Source organism: Triturus cristatus, chromosome 7 (genome assembly GCF_964204655.1).
Source record: "Triturus cristatus chromosome 7, aTriCri1.1, whole genome shotgun sequence".
Taxonomy (NCBI): Eukaryota; Metazoa; Chordata; class Amphibia; order Caudata; family Salamandridae; genus Triturus; species Triturus cristatus.
The window spans coordinates 1,803,884,366-1,803,905,968 of NC_140590.1; the positions used below are offsets into that span (position 1 = coordinate 1,803,884,366).

At 42.4% G+C, this 21,603-nt stretch overlaps 1 protein-coding gene across 1 annotated transcript in view; it reads left to right on the forward strand.

The window, feature by feature from the left end:
* LOC146813219 (olfactory receptor 1G1-like) overlaps positions 1-2,046 on the forward strand; it is a 31,133-nt gene extending 29,087 nt beyond the window's left edge. The window contains exon 2 of the mRNA XM_085614200.1: positions 1,067-2,046. Within this exon, the coding sequence (XP_085470326.1) occupies positions 1,067-2,046 (980 nt within the window). The remainder of the gene's footprint in view (positions 1-1,066) is intronic.
* The last annotated feature ends 19,557 nt before the right edge of the window (positions 2,047-21,603 follow it).

The following is a 21,603-nucleotide window of genomic DNA, read 5'->3' on the forward strand; positions in this document are numbered from 1 at the left end:
AGCAAAAGCAAAAATGTTTCAAACAAATCCCACCTAAAGTTCAAAAATATTTTTATTATGCATTATTAATGATTACAAGTGATGTAGAAGAATTAATTGAGTGTATTTTAATTCTATTTTTTTAAATAATGTGTTAGGTTCATTTTAAGTTTTTTAAATTCATTTTGTAATATTTATTCAATAATATATATTTATAATTATTAGATAATTTGAATAATTAACTGTCCTAAATGTATTTCCTATGGGGTTTTATTTTAAGTTCCTTTTCCCATTATTTGCTGTGGGAGGATGTTGCAGTGCTAGTAGATGACCATGGGTGGTGCTGGACTTACTGCAGTTCGAAGCTGGCATAATTTACTTCTGTTTTTGCTCCCTTTTGACTTTTGTAACTTTATAAGTGCAGTTCATGAAAAGCAATTGGCTTACTTTTGTTGATGGGTGCACATCTCACCGTAAAACCCCTCCAACACTTTCTAAATCCCTTCTGACTCTTCCATATGCCTTGCTCGTTAAGTCATCAGTATTGCCAATTTTCTAGCCACTCCCCACTGTCTCTATAAAATTTACTACTAAAATTTGTACTAATATGTGCAGGGTCCCTGCAGTCAAGGATGAAATCTCCACAGAGAAATAGAAAGGAGAGGCATAACCCGAACATGTAAGTTTGTGAGATGTTTTTTGTAGTACATTTGTAGTGCTAAAATGTTTCTGAATGACTCCTATTATTGACCCCACTCCAGAAAAGCAATTGAAGATGTTTTGAGCTGGGAAGAAATTAAATAACATAAAGTTTGCATTGTATTTACTTTTCTGCTGAAGTTAAAGCAGAGCAATGCTAGATTTCACATGAAAGAGAAATGTGAGTCAAAGGCTTTAGGTTCATGACTCATATCAGTCATTTCTCATTAGATTAAACTCTACATCTAACCTTTTTGATCACTTGTTTGCCTTCAGGCGTTAGTCATTTGTATGATATATTTAAATAATTGTTTCTTCATCATTAAATTAGGGTCTTTACCATCCCAAAGATATGCGTTGTAATGACTTACTCTTAATTTTTTTGTAGTTCATGCTCAACAACCAGAGTCCTTGCAGATGGCAAAAGAAAATCAGACAGGAGATACAGACTTCTACCTTGTGGGGTTTTCAGATGTTCCTCAGCTACAAGGTCTTCTCTTTTGTATTTTTATTTTGATATATCTGATGATTATAACAGGAAATCTCATCATCATGATAGTTGTTTACTCCAACCTATGTCTGCACACTCCTATGTACTTCTTCCTTTCCAACCTTGCTTTTGTAGACATCAGCTATACCTCTGTCACATTTCCCAAAATGCTGGCTGGCTTCTTCTTAGAAGGTACCCGTATTTCCTTTGAGGCCTGCATGCTGCAGTTATACTTTTTTATTGTTCTGATTGTGGTCGAAATTATTCTCCTGTCCATCATGGCTTATGATCGTTATGTTGCTATCTGCAATCCATTGCATTACTCGATCATTATGAACAAGACAATGTGTCTCAAGCTTGCAACTGGAGCCTGGATTTTAGGTTTTCTGGAGCCTGTTACTCATGCTATACTAATTTCAAACTTCTGCTTTTGTCGAACTCATCAAATCAACCACTTCTTCTGTGACATTACAGCCCTGCTGAAGCTTTCGTGCACCAGTACCCGCAATGTTGAAATAATGAGTTTTACCTTGGGTGCTATAGGTCCAATTTTATCAACTATTTTAGTAATCACATCGTATGTCAAAATAATTTCAGCTATTCTGACAATAAAGACTATAGCAGGGCGCCGCAAAGCCTTCTCCACATGTGCCTCACATCTCACTGTGGTGGTCTTATATTTTGGATCCCTCATGTTTGTCTACTTGCGCCCAGCCTCAACGTACTCCGTGGGTCAGAGCAAAGTACTCTCTTTTTTGTATATTGCTTTGAGTCCGATGTGCAATCCTATTGTGTACACCTTAAAAAACCAAGAATTTAAAAAAGCCCTGAACAGAAGGACACAAAATAATGTCAAACTGAGCAACTTCAAGAACTGAGAATGAACTAGATTGAAAGAAACTCCAAGAAAATTAAACATGCCAGAGTTTTACATGCTGAGGTTCCCATTTCAGTCCATGCATTTGAAGACCTACTAGATTCAATGAACAACAACAAAGATATTACTAGTCTGAATATCACCACTGCCCCCAATTAAACCACTGTGTGTTGTATAGGATCTGGCCAAAACAGTAACATGTTAAAATTGTTTGTGGCACTAAATCTAAAGAATGTAGGTACCTCATTTCCACTTTATTTAAGATTGCTAAAGATTTTAATTTAGTTAAAAATACAATTATTGCAATCATAAAGAAACATTAAGATTAATTGTAGCATGAAGATGCTTTATAGTTAAAAGAAATCTCCCTGGGAGCTGTTATTGGGCCATGGCTTGGTGCATGGCTCCTCTGTTTGCATATCATGAGAAAATCCTTATCAGCTGGTTCAGCCTAGGATCTGTGAAAATTCCAGTTGTCTTCAACTAATGCACACCCATCCTCCTCACAATCATGTGCCTTCGCCTTCCATATGTGTACGGGAGCAAGAAGTAATCTACTGAAGTTTAGAGCTGTGATCATTATCATTTCCAGGGCCCTTTTTGGTTGACTAAAATGTTTTTGACTCCCAGTACTAGCAATGCAGTTCTTTTATGGTAGCAAGGAACACAGTATGAGTTAAATGGGTTGCTCAACCTGTCCCTGCCTTCTAGTACGACATGGTAGCATACAGCTAATTTTGTTTTATATTACAACAAATGTTTATCTAGTGGTCTTTGAATTTAGGCAAGGTTGTTTGGAAAAGACCCTGGATGCAGAGTGGGATCCATTTCTACTCAACAAGTTCTACATAAATGGGACTCCCAAGCTATTATATTAAAGTATTGTCCACTTACCATCATTGAAACATTATGAAACCACTGAATTATCAATTAAAACAACAATAACTGTGATCCTGTTAATCCATTAACAATCCCTCAGTGTGTAGAATTTGTGACTTTAAAATGGCTGGTTATTAAAGATGGCACATCATATGCTATTTGGCCCATACCTCAAGCAGCCTTTAGTTTCTGGTGGACATTGAGCCAAAAAGTACTGGTCTTGTCACAATTATATCTTGTAATGTTTTGTGCAGCAGGGGACACATGCAGGAATCATCTCAGAATCCCCAAATCTTAGTATCCCAGTTATTTTATTCCCCCTCCCGAATAATTGGAACACATGGTTATGATAATTCTGAGGCAGAGCTATCAGGTATTTTAATGGACTACTCATAATGAGGGCCTATGTGCATTTTCTATTTATTACTGTCACAGAACTATTCCCCAGGGTTTCAATACTTAAATTTGCTAAAGTTTATAGACTGATACATGTCATGTTTTATATACAGTGTAACAGAAGAAAGTGCTCCATTGCTAATACTTTACTGTTGCAATTTCAGTTTTTCATCACACAGGACCCTTCCCTATGATCTTTTCCCTCACATGACCACTTTGAATCCCTGTACAACCACAATGAATAGTCAGGTGCAAACAAATTGCGAATTGTCAAGTTGGATGGCCCTGATCAATAACAGCTCTGGCAGCATTTTTACAAGAACATAAGTAAGGCTATAAAGGATTAGTGTATATAATAAAATTCTAGTGGATTAATAATTATTATCACATAAACTATTAGTTAATGATGCACTGACTCCCCTATTCTTATTTTCTGGAAGCAACTAATGCAACAGTGTACTTGATTGTGTGTGAGGTTTTTTGACACTGAGATTAAGAAGATAGTCAGAATGTCCTCAATTCCAAGCAATCAGTTTTTTAAGGTTTTTCTGATGTATCTTTGAGTCAGACATCTATCAAGAAGGCAGTTAAGATATTGGGACTTGATGAAGCAACAACAGATCCCTAAAATCAGATTATTGAACCAAATTGTAGTAATTTAAACAATAGTGATAACAAAGATCTGCTGAGATGCGAAAGAGCTAATTTAGTGCAATAAGATTATTTGTCTTCAAAACACTACCTTTTAGATTATCTAATTATAATTGTAAAAAACCACAGAGTAGCTTATTTCAGAAGGATTTTTTACGTGGTTCAACAATTCTAGATTCGAAGATATTTAATTCACGGTTTACATGAATTGGACAGTCTGTAGAATACTTGTTAGTAAATACATCTTACCTTCATGAATAATATGTTTATGGTGAAAAAGAGACAAGGTGAAAGAAGCTAATGACAGTGAGATTTCCATGCACTAAATTGTATGTTTAAAACACTAGGGGTCTTAAAACCACCTTGCCATGTAAAGGTAAGACAGCCTTTATCTGATTGCCTAGTTTATTAGCTCCCAAAATATAGCATGTCTAAAGAACTGGCTGAGTCACTGTCTTCAGCACATCAGCATTTTCAAGATAAGGATATGTTCAAGATTGAGGGCCTCATGTATGAGGTTTTGGTGCAGGGCAGTGCTGCAAGGAATCTTGCTGTGCTACCCTACGTCAAAGCAGAAGGGCAGAAATGTGCTGTGAAATACAGTGCATTCCTGTCCTTTTCCCGTGTGCTGGCGCACAATGGGCTGCCATGGGCCAATGCAGGCACCCATGCGCCATGGTGCAAGGGTGCCTGCATTGCAGGGCTGAATAATTTTGTGAAGGAAGGGAGACCTTCCTGCACAAATTCAATAAATTCATATAATTCTCCTTATTGCGCCTCCCTAACGCCACCACTGTGGTGTCGTTAGAGTCTGGCACATTCCCAGGTTTTTGATTTCTCATAAATCTGGGAATGCTTCAGATTCCATGGGTGTTTTATGGTAACAACCACAGCAATACCCTTAGAAAGCCCCTTTAACACAGTGTTCTGAGTGAAAGGTGTACATATTTACTAGGCCATAGAAAATATGCCCTGGCACATTGCGCCAGTTCAAGCGGCTCAAAAGGGCCACAGGAGGCCTCATAAATGAGGCTCTGAACTTTTTGATAGAGCCGTATCAAACTTCCAAAAACAGACCATACAATCTTATGGATATACACAATCCAATAATACAAGGGTTAAGTATTATTAATGAAAGAGATAAATGTTGAATCTTTTGAAGAGCAGCATGTTTTTCATGGGGGAATTAACAAAGGCAGTCTCAACTTGAATGTAGAAGCAAAGGTTGGTGCCTTCCTTTTTTTCTGGTATCTTATTGAGGAGCAGGGAACATTGGATTTGATATAACAAAGCATTTTGTGGTGACAAACCCAGCATTTTACAAAATCATGGGGTTTGCAACCGCAAAATGATATTCTCAGGTGACCAAAACACATTTTCTAATTCAGAAACGCGTTTCGGAAACACAAAAGACATGTTGTAATTCATTATGATGTGAATATGGAGTGAATGTGAAAGGGGCATCAACTCCTAACTTTGATAATCGCGAGGCAGATCATTCTGCAACCTTCTGTAACTGGTAATTTTATTATATGCAAAACGCACAAGATGATGGACGGAATGTTGCACATTGGCAAAACATTCACCCCCAGTCACAGATCTGGGTTTAATCCATCATTATTTTGCTCACCACGCCACCCCAGTTCAGACATGGCCATATGCAAATCAGTCTTGACCCTGTGCCTCATGGGAACAGCCCAGCCAGAACTGCCAACCCATGTCTTTCCTGGACCGGAATCAAGCATCCTAGGACCGGTTTCGGTGTTGTTTTTGCATTTTATTATATGGCCTATTAGAACAAACAGAGTTTTATATAGCGCAAACTTAACCCGAATTGGGTTTCAGAGCGCTTTACACAGCAGCAGTTGCATTACATGAGGACACATTCATTTTTGTTAGGCACAGGGAGATTAAGTGATTTGCCTAGAATGACAGGAAGTTCAGCGACATTGTCGAGACTCGAATCCAGCTCCCCAGATTCGAGGTCGACCGCCCTAGCCGTTAGGCCAACTCCTCTCCCAAGAGGAGACTTTGCAAGACTCACAATTCAGCACACAATTTGCTTCATTTTTCCAACATGTCTGTTAGGACATAGGACCCTGTGTTCCTAGTGCCATTTCTACATCCAAGGAATGTGTGTACATTATTTCTCGGAAAGTTATCTTTGTGCAATATTTTGCCATAGAAGGAGTCATTAGGACTTGATCAATAGTGCAGCAAAATAAGGCTTTGATGAACAATGCTTGGATAGAGAAGATGTTATCATGTTCAAATGCAGGATAAAATGGAGGCATTCTACACAAAGTAGATGATTTCTATTTAGGATGAGCAGCAGTGATAGCATAAAAATATATCAAGAAATCCAAGTGCCAACTCCACTTGAACAAACACTTGCCAATGGTAATATTGAAAGTGTTATCCATGGTTTTTTCTGAAAAATAATGAACTGAAGTTGAAATATTTTATCATGATATTTGGGTTAGACCAGGTGTTATCTGCAACATTTCTAGTCTTACCTGTCAACTTGATACCACAAACCTATCATTCATTCATCAATGACAGCTGCACAGGCCCAGAACATCTCGTTATTGCCTTTGTGATTATTGGAGCCACTTCTGGATCAACAGCTATTGCATATCACTCGCACTGTGACTTGATATGTTTGATGCTTGCTCTCAGTTGTCATTTCTATAGATTACATGAATTGCCTTTCTGACAAATTATATTTTATACATTCATTCATATGCACCATTTTCCAACACTTGTGTTTGAGTAACTCTGCCATCAGTCCTTCCACCACCTGGCTGGGCACATACCCACTAGACGTAAGTCCTGAGCACAGACACTTCTACCACCACCAGCCTTTAGGCACAGGGACCACATGATCCTTCCTCCTCACTCCTTGTCTATTCTACCAGATTCTTCAATATCTCTTGCTAACTGGCTTGATGGCATCTCTAAGTACCCCAACTCTCTTTCCATCCCTTCCTCAATAATATGAGAAGACTCTCACAACTAACCTGACATAATCACCCAGTCCCTGCATTACACATATCATGCCTGAATCCACATTTGCTGCCAGTTGAGACTTCCTTGCTTCCTCTTTCAATAGTGTCTAGAAACCCATGAGAACTCTTATAACAGCATCAAAGAAGTGAAACAATTGAATCCTGCTCAGAGGCAATGTTGGTCAACTCAGTCTGAAAGCATCTCATATTTTTTTTGCACGAAGCATTTCACAGTAATACACTATGTCAAGGGGCAAATACTGGCAAAATGTTAACGTGTTGGGACACACAGAATTGTTGAATTTAGATTAGCAACTTGGAGAACACATATGCCACTTTGACGTCTGAAAATATACACATTTTGTTCCTCAATTCCAGCTTTTTGTTTTCATTAAATAAAAACAACACCCATAAAAGTTTAATGTAATCAAATACCAACTTTTTGTTTAGTATACCAATGAGTTTGGCACCAAAATGGCCATTTATATTCAATTGTGCCACTGCTCCATTGTGTCATAACTTCATTGTACAGTTACCTATTGTTAGATATGTGCTTATTGTACTGGAGGAGGGTGCACCAACCAACTTAATAAACACAATCTAGTCAGGTCACAGCAAACATTTAGGAGAATCTATGCTCAAATCTTATCAACACTGACAAATCCCCAAAGAAATGGGTGTTTACATCAACCACTACCAAAGAATCTGAAAGTCAAGAACATGACAAAATAAAAGGGTGAAAGAAATTCAGAAAACTCAAGAAACAAAGTGGCCCTTTTGGGTGGTCAACCCCAGTTTTTCATTGTAACTTCTAACACTGGGACACTGCTATCCTGTGCCAGGTGTATGTGTTGTGACCCCTAAAGCATGTTGAAATTGGCTTAAAACCTGCCTTGCCAATTATACATTTCCCACAAGGCAATAGTATATGGTTCAGAAGGTGCTGCCGCTCCGTCACTGTCGGTTTACCCGTTCGAGTGTTTGGTCGGGAATCGTTTGATGTCGTAGGAACTCCAAGGAAATAGATGTCATGGCTTAGTGATTGAATCCCTGCAACATAAACTTCTGTTGAAATAACTGGTCTTGAAGACGATTCCCTGTTCGAATTTTATAAAAGATTTAGTGACATTAGAAAGGTGATATCGCACTGGCTTTTGGCATCCCAGAAATACATTTTGATACGAACATCTTTTGGAGACTGTGACCCCGCTATAATGTGTTGATTTTTGAGGACGGGCAGTGAAACCTAGTATTAATTACAGAGATTTTCGAAATCGTTATAACCTAATATGTGACGACGCATCTCTAACAGGAATTCTTTGATAAACAAGTATTCCCTGGGCTTTGTCATTTTTTGAATATATCTGTGGTCCTGATGAAGGTGGCGCTCATGCCATCGAAACGCGTCGACCTCTGATACTACCATCCTGACTCTGCAGTTGCTTTTGTTAGCCATAGGAGATCACTATGTACCTTGTGTCCCTAATGTTCAATATATGACAAAGTTTTTTTCCTTCCTTGTTTGTTCTATGGAAGGTGTATGAATGTGGAATGAGTTGGTATGTGTGTAGATGAGATCGTGTGATGATATAGTTCCTTTTGTGATCTATATTAACTTGCTCCAGGGACTACTGTTTGTTGTTAATTGACATGATGCAGTCTTCACTGTAATGAATTTAATCAGTGAGTAGTAAATAGTGAATTTGTTCTTTGTGAAACGAAAAGAAATGTATTGACATTTTTTTTTAAGAATATTAGTAAAAGATGAAAGGATATAAAAAATAAAAAAGTAATAAATTATCATATTCTGTGTGGTGCATCACTGGTTTTAGGCCCTTTTTCCCCAGCACAATTTAATTTATTACTAAGAATAGAGGTCGTGAGGGAAGTTTTACTATATGATGGTTCAGAAGTACAACCATGGAATGGAAATTTAAATGTCACTCTAGTGGAATTTAGTATCTAGTGTGCTGTCCACTGCAGTGGCAGTGAAAACAAGCTGAATGCCTCCACTGTGTAACAACAGCAGCTTGAATCCTATTGCACAGACCTGTCAAAATCACCTTTTTGACAAGTAACTCTTGAAAGCGCTAGATCATGGCACCAACCTTCTTCAACTATGAGTCCTTCATTCCATGACAACACCTACAATTTCAGTGGCAGGCAGATCAATAAGGATTTTCTCTTTCTGTGTTGAGACTTGGGCCTGATTATGAGTTTGGGGGTGTGGGAGCGGGCCACCATGCCAGCGCCCCACTGCCATACCACCAAACTCAAATGTCGACTACCTACCAGATTAGGAGTTTTTGCCTGGTCTGGTTGGCGGTGATTTGGTGGTCCCACGGCGGTGCTATGCTGAGGCTAATATGTGAGCCTTAGCACGGATTCGCCGTGGGACCACCAAAGCAAGTTTCTGCATGGCATAGAGTGGCTCATTCTATGCTGTGCAGAAACAGGGGGGCATGTAGACAGGAGTGTGCAACAGGTGCCCAACTGCATTCAGCCCCCATGCACAGGGGCAACATGGGGCCCTGTAGGGACCCCTTAGTAGCCTGACCACCACACTTTTTATGGCAGAGAAGATTTGAGGTCTGGAAACTCAGAATTTGCCTGGCAGTGCCATAGTGGCACCACTACATATTGCTGTTCCAGACTGCTGAGCCACCACTGAGGGATCACGGATCCATGGCTGTAGTATCGGTCCCATGGCAGTCCGACTGCCCAACTTGGAATAGGGCAGTTGGACCGCCAGTGTCCTCAGAAGACAAAGGAAACAACTAACTACAAGTTCACGCAATGCAAAGCAGCAAGGCAAATTAGTGCACTGCATTGCATTAATGGTAGAGAGCTGAATAGAAAAATATGTATTATTTATACATATATGAAGCTGTTCAGCTCTCTCGCTGTGCTGGTGCACTTGTGACTACCTAGTGCCAAATCAGTCACCCTTAGGTCATACTGTACGGTGTCTTCATTGTGTCAGAATTGTTTTTGTGCATGAATAGATATCTTCCAGCACAAAAACAATCCTCAGAGGCATATTCCTCTTTCTATGTTTGTTAGTTAATGCAGCACACATGGAAAGAGGAAATAATGAGGAGCAATGATGCTATTTTCCCTTGTAATGCCTCTCTCAGGTAGGGGAACTATTTTGAAGCAAACACAGGTTTCCTGCTCATAGCAAACCTGGGTTTGCGCTAAAATATGTGTGGGTGCACGGGAATGTCCATGCTCCGCTCAGGTAATGCCTATTTGACATAGTGCAATGCAAGGCACGGCACTGTGTTGCTTTACTTCTTTGTGGACTGCAATGTAAGGTGACACATATTGGCCTTTCCGGGGGTTTGTAAATCTCAAATAGCATTTTGCATGGTGACTGCACCAAAAATAGAAGCTGCAAGCACGATGCAACATATGAGTAAACCTGAGCCCAAAGCTCTCTCTGCATTAGGACTCAGAAAACAATCCACCATTTTCTACATAAGAGTGAAAAGGCCGCTTTCCGCACTTTTCAAACAGTCTTTCACCAGGACCATTCCACTTGTTGTATCCAATCAAGGTTCCATCACAGACCTCAAATTGCCACTAGGTCCTGGTCCATCCATTTCATAGAATGCCACTCTGTTCTTTTTGGCACTATTTAATTTAAATCTTAAACAATTCATATGTCTGGGTTCCGGATTTTTGTGATTTTGGTCTTCTTTTACCCATAACAATTTTCTCTTCATATTAAGATTTTGATTTTTTGTGACTGTTTCTACTGTGTATGCACTGCTTAATTAAAGTACACATTGCCTCTGAATTCACCCTGCTTGCTTTGTGTCACGTTACCAGGAACTGATTATTGGTTTAATGCAGGCTTCTGCAATGTGTAGCTTGTGAGCTACTGGTAGCTCTCCAGCTACCCGTGAGTGGCCTCTCCTGTGTGCTGCTCAGCCTACTAGATTACAAGTTTTTCTTATGGCTAAATTAATAAATGCATATAAAAATTGAATGGCATGTATTTTTCAGAATTCATAAGCTGATGTTTGGAGAAAAAAGCTTTTACTTGGCTGAAAATATTTGTAACAAAATTGAAAAGTGTGTATTCAAGACGAAATTGTGTCCATTGTCGAAACTCATAGATATTTAAAGGACAATGCTTGAATTTCTAAAATATTTTAAAGCTAATATTTCAATGATAAATCATGTAGCGATGGAGACACTTCTTATGTATATTTTTACTTTGGTGGTACGAGAGTAGCATCTATGGCTGCAAGCATTCCAGGGTTGATGAATACAGGCCCCAGCTAGGCCCGCAAAATAGAAGGGTTCGCCCTCCTATGTACGAAAACTAGAAGGAAGTTGGCACGGAAACTGCAAATACAAAGACAGAGTTTATTAACCCTTAAGGGTGGTCCTACAACCTACACAACACTCTTCAGTATTGCATAGAGTAGCACACAGAACTTGCGTACACAGTCCCCTTTTATACACAACAGAGGGGCTCATAAGTGGGTGGATACAACATAAAGCAAAATTCATTACCATTTATGGACATTTTCGATACAGGATCAATATATGGGCTGAGTTAATAATTTCCTGAGCCCGCGAAAACATGGTCAAACAAGGACTAACTGATAACAGATGTGGTCAAGTCTGGGCATGCGCCAGACAGACAAAGGAGCTATTTATAGACTGTTACTAGGCAGATTACAAGAGCAACTAGCGAAGAGTTAGGACTCTTCTCGTGCAAAGCACGTGGAGACATGGCAATACAAAATGGAGTCCGGACATTGGTCAACATAAGACAAGAAACACGTTTTGACTGTAGAGAATTCATGTCTTCAGTGAATGCTTAATCATATCGCTGTTTTAGTTTTCAACAGGCTGACAAAAATGTTTTTTCACATTGCGAATGGCAACCCTGCCTGATGCGCTGACGTGATCATTGCTGGTAATCTAGCATAGCGTGGCACTAATGTGGTGTGTTCACTGTTGCATCACTAATAATATTGGTAGTTCAGGATAATTTGTATTGCTCTTATTACAGAAAAGGTTGGAGACCCTTGGTTTATTGTATTTCATTATGTGACAACTAGTAGGTGTTGTTATTACCCTTCAAGATAAACACTTACCCACCCCAAATAATAATGCACTTTACAACTACTTAATAAGTAGAAAAGCACTAAGAAAGCTTTGCTTCCTTAACCCCTTCAGCGCTGGGCGAATTCCGCCGCGGTGCTGAAGGGTTCGAGCGCGGGCGGGCTCATGACGGAACGGTTCCGTCATGAGCACAGCTCAACCGTGGCTCATGACGGAACCGTTCCGTCATGAGCATGGAAGGGGTTAACCATTACACTGTGATCTGAAATATCCAAATGGACATGGACACTTGACCAGGTGTGCAGCACCCACTTCAGTAGTATTGTAAAAGCACAGATGCATACAGCATTGACATTAAGGGGTTGTTAACCCTGCACAGAAAAATGTATAATTCATCCTCACAAAAGAGTCTCTCCATTATGCCTACCAGTTAGGGCTCGACTGTTCCCATGAGGCACAGGATCAAGACTGATTTTCATATGGCCAGGTCTAAACTGGGGTGACATGGTGAGCAAAAGAATGATGGATTTAACCAAGATCTCTTGACTGGGGGTGAATGTTTTGATTTGTTATGCATTCTGTCCATCAATGCTGTGTTTTTTGCTTTCTCGCCCTAAGTGCGCCAGGTATGCCCAGATGTGGGTCCTGGGCTCACTGTGCCACTGGAATCAAGCTATCCTGGCTGAAGAGGGGTGAAACCGTGAAAAAGGTCCTAGGATGCTTGTTTCCAGTCCAGGGAGGACCAGGCTTGGCAGTTCGGGCTGGACTGTTCCCAGGAGGCACAGGGTCAAGAATGATTTGCATATGGCTAGGTGTAAACTGGGGTGGCATGGTGAGCAAAAGAATGATGGATTTAACCCAGATCTCCTGACTGGGGGTGAATGTTTTGATTTGTTCTGCATTCCGTCCATCAACTGTGTATCTTCTGCAGTATAGAGGAACATGTTTCCAGTGAAAGAGCTAAACGTGCATGTTAAACATGCCAGTACTGAATCACAAAACCAAGTTTGCAACTAAATAGTATGTTACTAAATCGCAAAGTGGGCTTTTTACATCATCAAAAAATGTTTGGTAGACGCAAATGGCACAATTCAAAATGCTCTGTACATGTAGCCCTATGCACCTGAGTGTGTGGGTAAATTTGGAAGAGGTGTGTTGTGGGCATTCCTTCCAAATACTGAATAGAAATTGTGTGTCTGAGTATTTTGTGACTGAAATGCGGTCACTAAACATTCACAACTTACCACCATCTCAAAGTTGGTGGTAACTCACAGTTTTCTTCGACATCAATGGAGCCAAGGGGGTCAAAAGGCAGGTCGCCCCCCACTCATAACCATATACACAACAAGACCTGCCTTGAACAATAATTTTTGTTTTTATAAGCACAGTGAACACATCCTACTCAAAGGCCCTGGCACTTACAAAACATATTTCGATTTGCACCATCTGTGCGGCACTATTTGCCAATCGCCAAATGGGTCTAGTGTCACTAGCTCTTGAAACTCCTGAGTGTCTAGGTGTATTTACAAAAGTGTTTCCCTGGTAATCTATTTCCCCAATGATATATGTGAAAAGGAAAGCTCGACAGGACCCTGTAATATGGTACCTGTTCAAATACCACAAAGAGAGAAGTGCAAAAAAGTGAGGGGGCCGGCAGTGCCTCACGGAAGTAACCCCAACGAGGATGTGCAGACAGGTACTCGCCTGCTACCTCACGTTCTCATCATAGGCAACTGCCATCCAAAATGAAGAAAAGGAATAAATCAAGAGTTCTCATGTCAACCCTAATAACTAGTGTCTAGTGGAACTAATAATCTAAACTGTGTCTATGTTCCAAAAAATGATAAAGTGAGTGTCGACCCCAAAAACAAGGGAGACTGAGTCTGATCAGGACCCACGTCGCTCCCAATTAAAACCGGGCAAGACCACACTAGCTATATGAAACTTTATTCTGTGCTGTGTGTCTGTCCAATAAAACCAACATGTTCCGTTGCCTGTTTAAATTGGCGGCAACTTCTTCAGGGCTAGGGTCGACTGGCCTCTCAGCTTTGCTAGTTCTGACCAGTATTATGTCTGTCAGCACCGTAAGGGTTGCTCACTTACAGCATACCTCAACCCTCGGTATAGGTTGGTGTGTACTACCTCGGATAGTCCAGGACTGCTTGCCCCCTGGCCGCGGATTTGCGTTTCTCGTCGGCCTGGCGCTCCGGGTACTTCTTGTTTCTCGTGCGGCCATCTTAGAATAGTCTGGCAGCTATAAGCTATTATGTGCTCCAATTGGTAGGATCAGAGAATGAAAGGTAGAATTCCCTTCTGTATTGGGCTAGAGAAGCATGGATAGAACTTTCCTGTGCTACTCAGGTTGTGGCCGTCATGGACTAGCCTGGCTGCAACAAGGCCCCTTGGGTACAGCGCCTGATTCTGTACAGCGCACAGGGACATACAACGCAGCATAAAGGTCTGGTTGGGCCTGGGCTGATCATCCCTCACATCAACTCACTCACCTTAGTCCAGGAGTGTAGCAGCAACTGAAGGAGCTATGAACAAAATGGCCCCAGCACATGCTAATTGCTGTACTTTACCTGCAATATCATTACCACCAACATTTGCTGTATTGGGGCTGCAGATTCACAGGCAACTGAACCAGCGACCCAACTATCAATTACCCCTACAGCAGTGAGGGTCATTCTTACCATCCTGACTGTCACTAAGATGGCCGCCACGAGTGGGCCTCCCACAAAAGCACTCTTTCTCTCCTTGTTGGGGAGGGATCCAGCATTTGTTCTCTGGGATACAGAGTCCTCTCTGAGAGTGAACACAGCGGCAAGAGAGACACACTCAGTAGAGAATAGGTGATTGGTCCCACTACCACTAGGATCACAGCACCATACACAGTGACCTGCGCTCTCGATGGAACTTTTGATGATGCCCCCTAGGCGGAATCCAAAACTGTCTGTACGCACTGCGGTGCCCGAGCAAGCCTGGCTGATGCCCGGTGGAGCTGTCCTATGCAGCTATAGAGGAGTTTGGCTCTGGTTCACCCCTGGGCCGTCACCTACCCAGCCGGACATCAAACATTGTTTTCCTCATCTCCCCATTTGTTTCTTTTCCCTCCCCCACCTCCTCCCTCTGTGATTCTTTGTCTGCCTCCCTTTTTCCAGCCTGACTTCTCTGTGTCCCCTGAAGTACATACACCTTACCATTTTTTTCTAAAGTTATGCTATGCTTTTGTAACTCATGTAACTTTTGTAACTCCAACAACTGATGTAACAATGTAACAATGTTCTGAAACAATGTCCTACCTCATGTAAAGCGCTCTGATACCTCCGGATCTAGCCAGCGCTATATAAAACTTTTCAAATAAAATAAATAAACTCATTTGAGAATGGCTTTTAAAAAAAACACTGCCTACTCTTAAAAAAATGAAACTTCAAAGTTTCATTTTTTTTCTTTTTAAGCACATCCCATTCATCCTTAATGAAAACGGGCTGTATTTTTCTTTCAGAAATTGCTTTCTTTAGAAGCAATCACAGACATGGTGGTTTGCTGATGCCAGCAGGACTTCATATCTGGGATGGCTGCAATTCCTAATGGGTTCCAAATTGCGACCCACCTCATTAATATTCATGAGCTAGGTCTAATTGCAATCCACTAGGAATTGCAAATAAAACCTCAGCCTAAGGTTGTAGTACAGCAAATGGATTTCAGAAAACGTGGACAATATTGTACAATATTGCAGATTGGAAATAATAGCAGTTTGGTTATAGAACCAGTGGTTAGGACATAATTTTAAGCAGACAGCATAATCACACAAGGAGTGAGGTCTGGCCCAGTGCGTCTGCTGTTTCTGCTCATCTGACCTTCAGCAGATCAAATGGAATGGTGGAAATGCTAACTGCTATAGAGGAAGGGAGAATGGACTGTCCGCAGAATGATTCAGAAAGAATTGCAAATAGGTTTACAGAATCCTTTATTGTTGATGTTTTGTGCATTACTGTTTTTTTTTAATGGCCTAACATTTCCAATCCCTCCTGTGGTTGTAGAAGGATTGTCCTGCTATTAAAACCTATTAATACCAGACTTCAAGGTTTTGTGTGGAATAACTATCTTGAAAATTATTTTAAAGGAATATATCAGTTTTCAGTCCAGATTCCAATGTAGTCCTGCTTCATAATCACTTTTTACCTTCCTAATATTAAATACATGATAATGCAAATTCCTTCAAAGAAGAGTTGAGGGTCCCACTAGTGGGATGCATTTCCTTCCAAAAGATTAGATTCTCAAAAAAGATTCTCTTCTGCTAATTGTTGCAGTGATTGTTTCCTATAGGTAAATAACTTTCACGTAAACATTTCTACGTCAGATCTCAGTAGATTAAGATGCACATTTTTCACCTTAAATGCTTGCTCAGTTGGTACCGCTTTGAAGGGTAATATTTTGTTTTTGGAAACACTGCAGGCGACTTTTAAGCCCATAAGGTCACACATGTTGCCGCTCTTCCTTGCCACGACGTGTATAGTCAGCCCTGATTTTCAGCTCATAAATCCACTTCCTGCCAAGTAGGCTTTTAGAAGGCAACCTCTGACAGTGGCTGGAAGTGTCTGATGCACTACAAAGCAAAGAAGTGTAGAGCCCCCTGGGGCATGGCCAGTGTCTGTGCAAGATGGAGGCTTCTTCTCATTGGTATTTGATGGATTTTCCCTCTAATGGAGCAACCCCTACTTACCAGCTATAGGGGCTATGTCACAGACTAACATGGAATGCTCTGAAAATGCTTTGGAATAGCGCGGCAACCTCCCTGTGAGTGAGACAGGACTAGAGTTGGTAAGCTGCCTCATAAACAAATTCAAAATGGTGGCTGACACAATCTTTGAAGCAGCCTGACAAAGGTACCAAGCGGGCCAGCTGAAGAGAGACAACATGAATGACAGTACAGACATCAGGTGGGATGATCATTTGTGATATAGAACCCTCGACAAGCCTCTAAGATGTGACCAGGGACCCGCTCGCATTTTCCTGACATCTCCTCACATGGTGCATAAAATTGCCGACCTTTCACTACAGATTTTTATTAAATGCAACTGGCCTTTCCTCCTATTCAATGGGACTGCTTTGCCATAGGATCTCCAAAGGCCCCAATATCTCTGCAAGTAAGTGCAGCACCCTCTCACAACAAGCCTCTGCATGCAACCCTTCCCAGGGGTGAGTCCTTCCCCACCTTGCCCGCCTAACTGCATCCCTTTTACCTTTACATTACACCACTGACGTGATGTGGTGCCTTAAAAGGTCACAGTTTATTTAGCCATAACATGGTTTTACATGTTGCATTTCATTGGTCATTGATAACATCCATGTTATTGTATACTTCTAATGTCTTTGTACATTCGTTGTTATTTGCTCCCAAACAGGATAGCTTTTGCGAGGTGCCCCTTTTGGCCAGGCCTCTGTGTCTGCGGTTCCAGACTTCAACTTGCTACCGAATTTGCTGGGTGTCAGTCAGGACCTGCCTGGGCTACAAGTGCTGTACCACTTGCCCTTTATTGGCCCCTCGCCTGCTCCTCAAGAGCCCCTGCCGTGTGGCATCCCAAGGACCCTGTGTGAGCATCTCATCTACTCAGCCTGTGGCTGTGTTCTGTTATTTAGCTCCCTCAGTACCCCTGCCGTGAGGCATCCCAAGGGCTCTGTGGGAGCGTCACATCTACTCTGTCCGTGGCTGTGTGCCGTCATTAGCTCCCTCAGTGCCCCTGCCGTGAGGCATCCCAAGGACACTGTGTGAGCATTCCATCCACCTCTAGTAAATTTTCTCTCTTTTGTATATCTTTCCTGGGTTTCTTCTGCCACGCAACCTATGTTTTCACGATTGTAGGGAGTTCTCCCTGCTCTCCCTTCCCTTCCTTTCTCCCTAGAAACCCATCAGCATTTCCAACCGACGCAGGAGGATTTTCCAATAACCTATCTCCAGTTCCACGTCTGCCCGGTGTCTGCAGGCCGTTCCTGAGTTATCTGGTGTGGGGGTCACCACCTCCCTGATCCTGCGTGCTCCAATGAATGCCAGCGCTATCGCTACCCTAAACAGCTTCGCCTCCATTTCCATGGAGCCTACCTCATCTAGTGCCCCCCTTAATAATGCAGTTCTACAAAACCAATGGGCCTCACTATTGTGATTGTTGACAGTTATGGGAGATTAATGTCCTGCTGCTGGTAGCAGAAACTTGGATGGATTTGACCCTGTGATTGCCAACTACTGATTCAACTATTATTTCCCAGCCCCTGGTGGGATGCCAACAGGAGGCTGTCTTACAACAGGCAGCGTGGCTACACCAGTCTTACCATCGAATGCAGTGATGTCGGCTGCATTTCCTTTATTTAAAGTATTCGTGGTATCCCTGCCTACCACTCTGAGGGTACTGGGGCCTGGTTTGACATACCTGAGAGTTCTGTTTTTTATAACTCATTAAGCTATGCTTCAATCCATCTCTGAAGACAGTTACCCAGGTGGGAGACCGGTACTTTGTACTGCACCCCCACCCTGCGCCAATATTATCAGTTCTCTGTGTTGAAAGCAGTGCACGGGCAATGTTATACAAGACCGCTGGCTACAAGTACTCGGTACAGAGAAAACAAAATGCAGAATTAACCCGTTGGACCATGGTTTCTGCCCAAATGAGCCCTTTCAATCAATCAATCAATCAATCAATCAATCGAGGGAATTGTAAGCGCGCTATTCACCTGTGAGCGTCTCGAGGCACTGGGAACGGGGGGGTAAGCAGCTTTGTTCAGTCAAAGAGACAGGTCTTGAGTGCCTTCCTGAAGATATTCAGGGAGGGGCATGTTTGATATTGAGTGGGAGCTCGCTCCAGGTCTTGGCTAAGATATAGGAGAAGGTTCTTCCACCTATTCTGGCTCTGGCATATTGCTGTTTCCTGCGGCGACAGGGTAAATTAAAAAAAATTAAAGACTGGGAAGTCGTAACACTTTGCTCCGTATCTCGCATTTGGATGCAGCTCTCTGCTAACTATGCGTACACGAATCGTCACGTCAGCTGATGCCATTTATAGCTACTATAATTTAGGGTATAGCTATTCCCCCCCCATTAACCAAATGACGCTCAGCAAGTACCTTTGCTTGTTACCTTGTGGATTTTGAGGTCTACTGAAAAAGAGGTCCCCAGACATAAAATAATTCCAAACCCTAGACCATCTAGCTGCACTGAACAAACATACGTTGTGCATATTTATTTGAATAGCCATATATTCCATGAAATCAGGCATGTAAAAATACAGCTTTTATCTACACCTAAGCAGATAAGCAGCCGCCGGCTGAGGGGGGTGGAAAACCCTTTGGAGGCATGTCCACCATGCACGGTTTTGTATGGCTGGCAATCCATCGGCCCATTTTTCTACCTAAACCCCCGCTGGGTGACTCAGATCCGCTCGGGGTAGGGTTGTTAACACCTTTAGGTCCGCGCCTTAGGTCAGGGGAAATAATCTCTGATGGCACTGCTCTTGTCTAACTTGGTGGATGGGTGACTGGCTTCATACGCCGCTGTGATGCTGGCCCCAGTGAAGAATATATTTCCCCCCTATAAGTTTGCTTCCATTGCACTTGCATACTTATCCGTCGCTGTGCTTATCACTGCTAAGAGCATGCCTGCGCTAGGGTATCCCATGGTGCTTTTTTGTTGCCCAAACTATGATGGACAGAGGGTGAGAAGCAGCTTCCTGGAGGTACCGAGAGGAGTTGCAGCTGCTCCAGATAGATACTATGATCTAACCTCCTCCATGCTGCTAGCTGGAAGGGGCCCATCCTTTTCCATCGGCGTGCACCATTGTCATGAATGCATCAGTGCTCCTACCCTCGCCTTATTGTATTTCCTACCTGCTTGGGGGTTCGCTTACTACTATGTTTCCCAGCAGCATTACATACTCCCTCACTAATTAAATACGTACAGACTAATCTGATAAACAACAATAGAGTGATGTATTAAAAAACAGCCTGCAGTTCCAAAATCACCTTAGAAACGGAAAACATTATTTTTAGTAGGGGTGGGCGGAATTTGCGGAATCGCGTTACGCAAATCTCCGCGAAACGGTAATAAATCTCCGCGAACACGCAGAAATTCCGCGAACACGCGGAATTGCTTGTTCGCGATGCTTTTTTCCTGTTCACAATTGCTGTTTGCGTGCTCGGGTAGAAATATCTTGCGAACACGCATTTTGAGAACGCAAACAAGCAAAAAATTTCGCGAAGCTGCGGAAAGCAGAATTTTGGGCAATTTCGCGTTCTCCGCAGAACGCAAAATTACCGAAATTCCGCAAATTCCACGAGCCGAACGGAATTTACCGCCCAGGCCTAATTTTTAGTTGGCAGCGTTTTGCTACAATTATCTGCTGCTGTCTGCTACGACTGAGGACGTCCTTCAGCCCCCTTGAATGCTCTCTGACAAATTACACCAAGTACAGGGGGTCCTGTGAGGTTTCAGCTTCTTGTGATTGATGCATGCTCTCTGGTTTGGGGAACGATGCCAGTTGGCTTTAACCTCACCATAGCAACATCACTTGTGCAGGGGGAAGCACTAAAATAAGAAAAAGATGCACTGGAGACAGAGAGATGGAATACAGAAAGTGAAGATGCACTAAAGAAAGAACTTCCAACCGCCCTTTCCCAATCAAGATCATAGCGGGTAAGACTGCACGCAGACTCCAGCACCATCCGCAAACAAGCCACATGGCATATGAGCAGCTATTGAGAACATTAGGCCAAAAGAACAGCCTTCGCTCTGACCGATGTTAAAGGGAACATCCTGCTGTCCATGGACATAGAAGAGCCTAAAATCCTTACCCTGCTAGACCTGTCTGCAGGAAACTACAAGAGACTCACCTGGAAAATGTGGAAAAATGGGGTGCGATCTGGGTTGATCCCTACAGTGCAAAAAAGCTTCCTTTTGTAAAGGAGTTAAATAACCCACATCCTGGTTGCCCCTCCTTTCGCGAGCTTCGCAACGGGGGAGGGCTTTCCGCCTCTGGGCGGCGTTTGCCTAGGCCCCCAATGAGTGCGGCTGCACTTTTCCCAGCCCTTGGCTTCATCTCTGTCCCATTTGTTTTTGTTGGTACAATAACAGGTATCATCACTCTATGAATCAGAAGGGAAAAGTAGCTCATATTACTGGCTCATCATTCTGTCTCTCTCCGGCAGGACTGGCCAGATGCCAGATCAGCAGGAGCATCTGCATTCTAGCTGCTATGCATCAGTAGTTTCCTGTACATGCAGCCCCTGCACGAGGCAGCCGGGGGCCCGGCGCATGCACGCACTCCTCCCCGCCCACGAGGTCCGGGAGAAGTGCTCCATTCATTTGTTACTATCGAATTGCTGCTCGCGCCACAAGTGACAGATCGCTTGGCACTGATCTCTCTGTTATTGGCTGGCTCACACTGGAAACCTTATCTGATGAATTAGTTTATCCTCAGTATTCCGGGCTCATATGTTTTTTAGGTCTCGTCTAGCGTTGCAGCGCGAATGAGCTGCCATCGCTTCGCGAG